The sequence below is a fragment of the Colobus angolensis genome, unplaced genomic scaffold (genome assembly GCF_000951035.1).
Source record: "Colobus angolensis palliatus isolate OR3802 unplaced genomic scaffold, Cang.pa_1.0 Scaffold29, whole genome shotgun sequence".
Classification (NCBI taxonomy): Eukaryota; Metazoa; Chordata; class Mammalia; order Primates; family Cercopithecidae; genus Colobus; species Colobus angolensis.
In genome coordinates, this window is record NW_012116154.1 from 2,351,416 (window position 1) to 2,361,725 (window position 10,310).

The 10,310-nt window shown below is 37.5% G+C and overlaps 1 protein-coding gene across 1 annotated transcript in view; it reads right to left on the reverse strand.

The window, feature by feature from the left end:
• Window positions 1–10,310, reverse strand: part of NSUN7 (NOP2/Sun domain family, member 7) — a 66,923-nt gene that overhangs the window by 17,172 nt on the left and 39,441 nt on the right. The window contains 1 exon segment of the mRNA XM_011949065.1: window positions 1,994–2,137. Coding sequence (XP_011804455.1) covers window positions 1,994–2,137 — 144 coding nt within the window.

A 10,310-nucleotide genomic window follows, 5' to 3' on the forward strand; every position in this document is an offset into this window, starting at 1 on the left:
CACCGCGCCCGGCAATTCTATCTTAAAATAATTCCAAGTCTTTAGCAAGGACCAACTTCATATATTCCTCAATGGTTCTAATATTTTTCAATGTTAATGTTTTTAAAACTAATTCCTTGTATCTAAGTTTAATAAAATAATCTTTTGGATTCACCTCCACTGTTTCTGACTAACGTTCCACGTTCCCACCACAGTCACTAGGCCAGCAGCTCCTTATTTGCTCTGGCTTTTAGCTCCTCAGAGTACAAGTTCCTTCAAAAGCCCACTTGCTTCAGGATGTGACCACTTCTTAGCTTATCCTATTATCTTCTCATCAAGGCTTTCAAAACATTACCAGTACCTTGGAAATGTTTTCCTTTCCCCTCTTTCCTTATTTGTAATTTCCTTCAGGCTTTTCTCCCCTAGCTTTTAGTTTATTTTTAATCTGTGGTATATTTTTTTCTGGATTTCCACCTCAAAATGGCCCAGGATAAGGCCAGAGTCTCACAGTTCTGAGCTCTAGTTCTCCTGACTGCTATGCCTATTATAGCTGCTATTTATTCCCCCTTTTTTCCTTCCCCCTTTTCTTTTAGTGTTTACTAATTGTTCTTTGATTATTTCTTAAAGTTCATATAGAAATTTTCTCAGCCTACCTACCATTCTACCATCTGAATTGGTTATTCTTCTGTTTAAGTCTCTCCGGAAAGAAATTTTCTATAGCAAATCAAAATTCCATGTGGTACAGTGTAAACCCAGTTAAAGACAGTGTCGTTTAGTGGAAAGAAAATGTGCTAACAGACCTGAATTTGAATTCCAGCTTCCCTACTTACTAGCTCCATGATCATAAGCAACTTGTTTAATTTTTCTGAGTCTTGATTTTTTTCCTCTACAATTATAAGAACACTATCCTCAAAAAGTTATTGTGAATACTAAGTGACAGTATGTGAACACTACCTAGAATATTGCCGGGACATTGTTGTGTTTAATAAATATTAGCTCCTTTCCCTCCATTTCTTTTCCTTCTCTTTCTGTCCTTGCTAGAAATAGAAAACAGTTACTATATTCTGTACGTTGATGGAATGTCTTCTGTTTCTAATATTCTAATTAACCTTATCTATGCCTTTCAATATAAGCAAGGGATAAGAACAAGTTTCATTTAATTTGGAGCAATATAATGTGATTAAGAGAGTCATTTAAAGTGCCAGTCTCAGAGTTAGAGTGGTTGTATTTGAATCCAAGCTCTGCCACTTACTAGCCCCATGATCCTAGGAGACTTCATTAACTTCTCTGAGCCTGGGATTCCTCATTTGTAAAATAGAAGTTAACAAGTTACTACTTCACAGAATTCTTGTGAAGACTTACTGAAATAATCCAAGAAAAGTGCCACACCCAGGGCCTTACATCTAAGTTCTCAGTAACTGTTAATGTTAAATAATTATTATTTTAAATGTATTTAAAAGCCAATAAAATTAAATGTAAATGCTCCTATATTTAGTCTGAGATATTCATTTCATAAAGCATACATCCTAGAGATTAAGACACCTTTGAGTTTGAAATAATCTGTTTATGATTTAATTAGGATCATGTTTAGAACATAGGGGCTCTAAAGTCAAACAGATCTAAATTTGAATCCTAGCTCTTCTCTAGTTCCTTGACCTGAGAAAAATGAATCAATCTTTGAGTCTCAGTATTTTCATCTATAGAGTGCTGGTAAATTTTAACACTCACATCAAGAGCTCTGGTATATTCAGAATAGCATATTGGCCAGGATCTTTTCTGATTGCCTACATTATTCCAATTATTAAATATTTTTAATATCACCCTGGTCTATTAGATTGGTGTAAGGATTAAATGAGGTAACAGAGGTAAAGGACTTTACACATAGTAAGACTTTATATATGGTTGCTATTATTTATTAATCAGATGTATTTGATATGGTATTTTAATGATTTTAAATAATTTTATATTTTAAACTGTCAACTAATTTCAATAATTTAGAAATTAAAACAAGTACCTTCATGTTCATTTAAAATAAATTCTACTGGATTACTAACACCCAGTCCTGAACAACGAGGTAGCAGCAAAATCACTTTAACTTTCTGTAACCTGTGATCCTTTGATTCAATGTTAATAAATGTCTCACGAAGTATTTCAATATCTGGGGAAAAAAACACAGAAAAATTAATGTAAAATATTAATGAAAAATCTTAATGTAGTATGCAACTGTATCTATTTATTGTACATTTTTAAATCCTCAACCTCACAAAAATTCATTTTGATGTAGTTAGAAAAGAGGGCTATTCTTCTCTGATACCTACCCAAAGTTAATACAGGAATCCTATTAATAGAATGCTTTCTCCTTCACCTGAAATGATGTTGAAATTTAAAATTAAATTTCTCATTCTGAACTGCAGGATATATAGTAGGGGAGAAATGGACTTCAGAGGCAGAAAAATTCAAGTTGACTCCCAGCTTCCTCTTTACTAGCTGTGTGTTTTAATCTCCCTGAGCCTCCATTTCCTTCTTCATAAAATGAGATGGCTACCTCATATAACTGTGGTGAAGACTAAGGTAAAGTAGTTAAGCTTAGCATGGTGTCTATTACATAGCAAGGGCTCAATATTGGTTATTTCCCTCTCCCATTCTTTATCCCCTTTTATGTTCTACTCTCCAGGAAAAAAAAAAAAAAAAAACAAGGTGGGGGAGGGTTATCAGAAGCACTTATAAGTTGCCAGTCCAAGGTACAGAATCCACACAAACTGGTGTAAAATATCAATCAGAACTTTAGGGATCTTGTGACTTAGCTTAAGAGGCTGCCTTCCCTTGAATTATAGTCATCTGTGCCCCTATTTTACAGCCAACCTCCATTTTTGCAGTGGCTATCACACCCCTCACCTGCTGAAGAATCACTCTTGATATGTCCCCACCTGCTGCCTTTCTCGTGCCTCATCAATTTTTCCCTCTTCCTATTCTCCTTGTCTTTTAAAATTGTTTTTTCTTTCAATAGAGTCATCCTTTTCTTCTTGCCCCCTGCCACTATTTTAAACATTTTATTGGAAAACTTCAAACATCTGCAATTTGGCATAATAATATAATAAATTCTCAAGTGCCCATCACAGAGTTTCAACAGTGAACCATTCATGGTTAATCTTGTTTCATCTGTACAATGCAGCCCCTCCCACCCAGCCCCCTATTATTTTGAATCTATAAATAGTTCCACATATATCTCTAAGAGGATAAAATCTTCTTTTAAAATGTAACCACACCAAAAAATTAAAAATATTTCCTTATTATCATCAAATATCTAATCTGGCTCACATTTCCCAGTAGTTTCACACATGTCAAAAGTTTTTTGTTTGAATCAGGATCTAAATAAGGTACATACATGGCAATTGATCAGTCTTACTTTAAATTTCTTTTCACCTACAGGTTCTCCCTCCATTTTTTCTTAACATTTATTTCTTACTGAAACTTCATTATTCTTACTGAAACTTCATTATTTGCCCTGCCAGGGTTTCCCACTGTCTGGATTTTGCTAACTGTTTTCCTAGAATGCAGTTTAACATGTTCCTATTTTCTGTACTTCCTGTAAAGTAGTAAGTGAATCTTTAGAAGACCAATATTTTTTCCTTTGCGGGACGGAGAGAAAGGGGCAAAACTACTTATAGATGGCATGATATTCTTCCACTCAGTTGCCTTTGTGGTACCACCAAAGGGGTTGCAAAACACTCATATTCTAATTCTAAAACGCCTTTTTCCTTTATTAGTTGGAATACTTCTAAAAGGAGAAATTTCCTCTCTTCTACTGCTTGGCTCCCCAGTAGTTCCTATTCTCTCTTGTTAAGTAGGTAAAAACTGCTCAACTATTTGAAAACTCTAATGTGTACAGATGTAAGAACTGAAGAGAGCAGCCACTATTCCCACCCTCAGCCCCAAGACTGAGAGAAAAGTGAACAAGGAACTTAGAAACTCAGAGGAGCACCTCCCTGCCCCCAACCCTACACTCCACACACACCAGGCTGAGATTCAGGTCTCTGAAAAGAGGGCATGGTACCAAAGGAATATGCTGTCCTAAACACTGCCAGGATTCTACACAGCCACCACAGGGATAAACAAGCATTGGAAGAAGAAAAGTCCTTTCTTCTTCCTCTTTCAGTCTTACAAAGTCTCTCCGGCACCCTCTAATGACAGAGCCAGTTGGCAATGGAGAAAGGGAGAAGCAGAGTACAGTCCCAGCACCGTAAGACAGGACAAGTGTGAGTTTAGAGCTGAGAGGCAATAATAAGAACTGGCCCAGTTCCTGAACCTGCTTTCTCTTGATTCTTCTTCTAATTCTCTGTGGCTCCTCTGCTGGTTCCCTCTTATTCAGCTTCCTGACCTCTAGGTATTGGAGTGTCCAGAAATCAGCTTTTAGATTTCTTTACTACCTAAACTCACTTCTTTAGTGATCATGACATTCAATATTATGTAAATGCTGACAAATCCCAAATGTGTGTCTCTAACACAGACTTCTCCCCTGAACTCCAAAAGAATGTACACAAATACCTGCTTGACATTTCCACTTAATGTCTAACAGGCATCTTAAACCTAACATAACTAAAACCTAACTGTACTACAGTCCTTCCCATCTCAGGAAAGGGCAACCTCGGCCGGGCACGATGGCTCACACCTGTAATCCTAGCACTTTGGGAGGCCGAGGCGGGCGGATCACGAGGTCTTGAGTTCGAGACCAGCCTGACCAACATGGTGAAACCCCATCTCTACTAAAAATACAAAAATTAGCCGGGTGTGATGGCATGCCTCTGTAATCCCAGCTACTCAGGAGGGTGAGGCAGGAGAATTGCTTGAACCCGGGAGGCAGAGGTTGCAGTGAGCTGAGATCACGCCACTGCACTCCAGTCTGGGCGACAAAGCGAGACCCCGTCTCAAAAAAATAAATAAATAAAAGGAAGGGGCAAGCTCATCGAGATTATAAAATGAACTGGGAAGTAGTTCCTCCTTCCATTCTCTGAAAAAGTATTATTTCTTCCTTAAATTATTTGCAGAATTCTGTGACAAAACCATATAGGAATAAAATTTTTAAAAACTTTTTGTCTTGTGGGAAGATTTTCAATTATGAATTCAATACATATTAATAGCCATTAATCTTAAGATCTTAATAGCCAGAGCCAAGAGTATCCAGATTTTCCAAAACTATTTCTCACTTTTGGCAAGTTGTCTATCCAGGAATCCATATCAGTTAAATGTTCAAGTTTATTGGCATAAAATTGCTCACAGTATCTTTTTATTGTATTTTTAAATGTATCTAGGATCTGCAGTGATATTATTGATAACTGAATTGTTTTATGTTCTTTTTCTTGATGAATCAATTGTATTTTCTTTTAAAAAGTCACTTTTTGGTTTTGTTGAGAGAGATGCCGTTTGTTTTCTATAACATTAATTCCTGCCATCTTTATTACAGTCTTCCATCAGGTTTATTTGATGCTCTTTTTCTAACTTTCTTATCATGCATGTAAGCATCATCAATCTTTACTATTTCTTCGTCTCTAATGGTAGTATTTTAGGCTACAACATTCCCCCTTAGTTGCATTCTACATGTTAACATGTATTTTTACAATAATTAAGTTCAACATATTCTCTAATTCCCACTGTGATTTCTTTTATGACTGATAAATTATTTTGAAGTATGTCATTTTAATTCCAGTGTGGTGGGGTGTGGTGGCTCACGCCTGTAATCCCAGCAGTTTGGGAGGCTGAGGTGAGTGGATCACCTGAGGTCAGGAGTTCCAAACAAGCCTGGCCAACATGGTGAAACCCCATCTCTACTAAAAATACAAAAAATTAGCTGAGTGTGGTGGCACGCACCTGTAATCCCAGTTACTCAGGAGGCTGAGGCAGAAGAATCACTTGAACCTGGGAGGCGGAGGTTGCAGTTAGCCAAGATCCCGCCATTGCACTCCAGCCTGGGCAACAAGAGTGAAACTCCATCTCAAAATAAAAGAATCCAAAATGTCATGGGATTTCCTACTTTTTCTTTTTTTTTTTTAATCGATTTCTGGCTTGATTCCACTGTGGTTGAAAAACATATTATGGGCTAGGTGTGGTGGCTCATGCCTGTGATCCCAGCACTTTGGGAAGCTGAGGCAGGAGGAATGCTTGAGGCCGGTAGTTTGAGACCAGCCTGGGCAACATAATGAGACCTTGTCTCTACCCAGAAAAAAAAAAAAAAAGCTGAGAGTGGTGGCCTGTGCCTACAATAGCATCTATTTGGGATGCTGAAGTGGGAGGACTGCTTGCACCCAGGAGATCAAGCAGGATCACACCACTGCACTACAGCCTGGGTGACAGTGAGAACCAGTCTCTAAAACAACAACAACAACTTTGTATGATTTCAGTCCTTTGAAAGTCACTGAAACTTGCTTCCTGGCCCAGCATGTAGTAATTTTTGCTATTTATGTGTGCTGAGTCGCTAGGTAGAGTTCTACATATGTTAGTTTGGTTAACTTGCTGATCATCTTGTTTCCATCTTCTATATCGTTACTTACCTTACTAATTTGTTTTCAATTTGAGAGAGGTCTGTTAAAATCTCCCACTAAGATAAATTGATAAATTGTCTAATTTTTGGTTCTGATTGATTTTCTTAAGGTTTAAGTATACAATTCAGGGGTTCTTCTGAGTATATTCACCAAGCTATGTAACCATCACTATCATCAAATTCCACAACACTTTCTTCACTCCCAAAAGAAACCCTGTACTCATTGGTAGTCATTCTCCATTCACCCTTTCTCCCAGCCCATCACATTTGCTCATCTATTCTATGTTTCCATGGATTTGCCTATTTGGGATATTGTCCTCTTCCCCTCAATTATGTAATCATAAATGAGGACTTTTTTGTTTGGCTTTCTTACTTAGCATCATGTTTTAAGATTCATCCATCTTGCCCCATTAGGATTTCATTCTTTTTTATGGCCAAATACTCTTCCATTGTATGGATCCACCACATTTTTAAATCCACTCATCATTTGATGGACATTGGGGCTATTTCTACCTTTTAGCTATTATGAATAACACTGCTATGAACTTTCATGTACAAGCTTTTGTGTCAATATATGTTTTCAGTTCTCTTGAGTATGGACCTAAAGGTGGAATTCTTAAGTTATACAGTAACTCTATGTTTAACTTACTGGAAAACTGCCAAACTGTTTTCTAAAGTAGCTGCACCACTTTATATTCCCATCAGCAAGTTTTCCATATTGTTGTTTACACATTGTTTTCTTTTTTTTTTTTTTTAACTATAGCAATACTAGTGGGTTTGAAGTGGTATTTCATTATGGTTTTGATTTGCAGTTCCCTAATGATTAATGATTTTGAGCATCTTTTCACATGAGCTTACTGGTCATTTGTAGATCTTCACCAGAGAAATATCTATTCAGATCTTTTACCCTTTCTAAGTTGGGCTACTTGTCTTTTTATTGTTGAGTTGTTTATATATTCTGGATACAAGTCCCTTTGCAGACAGATGATTTGCAAATAACTTCTCCCATTCTGTGAGTTATCTTTTTTTTTTTTTTAAATGGATTCTTGCTTTGTTGCCTAGGCTGGAGTGCAGTGGCGCAATCTTGGCTCACTGCAACCTCCGCCTCCTGGGTCCAAGTTATTCTCCTGCCTCAGTCTCCTGAGGAGCTGGGATTACAAGTGTGCACCACCATCCTGGCTAATTTTTGTAATTTTAGTAGAGACAGGGTTTTGTCATGTTGGCCAGGCTAGTCTTGAACTCCTGACCTCAGGTGATCCACCTGACTCAGCCTCCCAAAGTGCTGAGATTACTTGCCTCAGCCTCCCAAAGTGCTGAGATTACAGGCATGAGCCACCGTGCCCAGTCAGTCTTTTCAGTTTTTTGATAGTGACTTTGAAGCATGAAAGTTCTTAATTTTAACGAAGTCCAATTTATCTGGTTTTTTCTTGTTGCTTGTGCTTTTGGTGTCACATCTAAACAACCACTGCTAAATCCAAGCTCATGAAAACTTATCTGTGTTTTCTTATAAGAGTTTTAGCTCTAACACTTATATTTTTGACCATTTTGAATTAATTTTTATATATGATTTGAGATATGCATCCAATTTTATTCTTTTCCAAGTGCCTATCCAGTTGTCCCAGCACCATTTGTTGAAAAGACTATTCATTTCCCATTGCATGGTCTTGGCAACCTTGTTGCAAGTCAACTGACCATAAATGTAAGGGTTTATTTCTGAACTTTCAATTTTGTTCCACTGATCTATACATTTATCGTTATACTAGCATCACACTTCTTGATTACTGTAGCTGTGTAGTAAGCTTTTAAACCAGGAAATGTGAGTTCTATAAACTTTGTTCTTTTTCACAACTCATTTAGCTATTCTGGGTTCCTTAAATTTCCATGTGAATTTTAGGAACAGTGTGTCAATTTCTGCAAAAAGTTCAGCTGAGCTTTTTATAAGAACTGCGATGAATCTGTAGATCAGTTTAGAGAGCACTGCCATATTAAGTGTTCCGATCCTTAAACATGGAATATTTTCCATTTGTTTATGTCTTCCTTAATTATTTTTTATTTTTTTAGAGACAGGGTCTCACTCTGTTGCCCAGGCTGGAGTGCAGTGGCATGAACCAGCTCACTGCAGCTTTGAACTCCTGGGCTAAAGTGATCCTTCCACCTCAGCCTCCCAAGTAGCTTGGACTACAGGCATGTGCCACCATGGCTGGTTAATTTTTAAATTTTTGGTAGAGATGGGATCTTGCTACGTTGCCAGATTGGTCTCAAACTCCCGGCCTCAAGTGAGCCTCCCAGCTTAGCCCCTTCCAAAGTGATGAGATTACAGATGTGAGCCACCGCACCCGGCCCTAATTTCTCTTTTCTTTTTTTTTCTTTTTCTTTTTCTTTTTCTTTTTTTTTTTTTTTTTTGAGACAGAGTGGAGTGCAGCGGTGCAATCTCAGCTCACTGCGACCTCTACTTCTCAAGTTCAAGAGATTCTCCAGCCTCAGCCTCCCTCATAGCTGGGACTACAGGCATGAGCCACCATGCCTGGCTAATTTCTTTCTGTATTTTTTATAGAGATGGGGTTTTGCCATATTGCCCAGGCTGGTCTCGAACTCCTGAGCTCAAAGTGATCTATCCACCTTGGCCTCCCGCACAAGACACAGCATCCCGCCTCCTAATTTCTTTAAATGATATTTTGTAGTTTTCATTGTACAAGTCTTGAGCTTCTTGTATTAAATTTATTGCTAAGAATTTTATTCTTTTTGATGTTATAAAAGGATTGTTTTTTTACTTTGATTTTTTATATTATTCATTGTTGGTGGATAGAAATACAATAGATTTTTATATATTCATTTTGTATCCTGCAACCTTACTATATACTAATTTGTTAGTTCTAATAGTGTATTCATTGATTCCTTTGGACATTTTGTATACAGAGAGTGTTTGCTTGTTCTGGACAATTTTACTCTCTATATATTTTAGGACTATGTTATTCGTACATATGTCTTTAGTACTGTCATATTTTCCTGATGAATTAAACCTTTCATAATTATAAATATCTCTCATTGTTAGCAGTGTTTCTTGACTTGAATCTATTTGTCTGCAGCTCTTTTTATTAGCATATGCACTGCATATCTTTTTCTGTCCTTTGAAGTTTTTTGTATCATTTAAGAGCATTTCTGATAAACAGCACTTAGTTGATCTTTTAAAATCCAAGACTGACCAGACACACTGACTTATGCCTGTAATCCAAACACCTTGGGATGCCAAGACAGGAGGATTGCTTGAGCCCAGGAGTTCACAACCAGTCTGGGCAACATAGCAAAATGTCATCTCTACAAAAAAAATTTAAAAATTAGCAAGGCATAGTGGCACACGCCTGTAGTCCCAGCTACTTGGGAGGCTGAGCAGGAGTATCGATGGAGCCCAGGAGGTTGAATTTATATTGAGCTGAGATTGCCCCACTGCACTCCAGCCTGGATGACAGAGTGAGACCCTGTCTCTATAAAACAAAAAGAAAAACAAAACAAACAAACAAGAAATAAACAAAAATCCAATATTGACTTTCGAGTATTCAGTCCATGTATTTTAAGTGTGTTTAATGTATAATACTTTAGGCCAGGCATGGTAGCTCACGCCTGTAATCCCAGCAGTTTGGGAGACCAAGGCAGGTGGATCACTTTGAGCTCAGGAGTTCGAGACCAGTCTGGCCAACACAGCAAAACCTTGTCTTTACTAAAAATACAAAAAAATTATCTGGGTGAGGTGGTGCATGCTACTCAGGAGACTGAGGCACAAGAATTGCTTGAAGCCGGG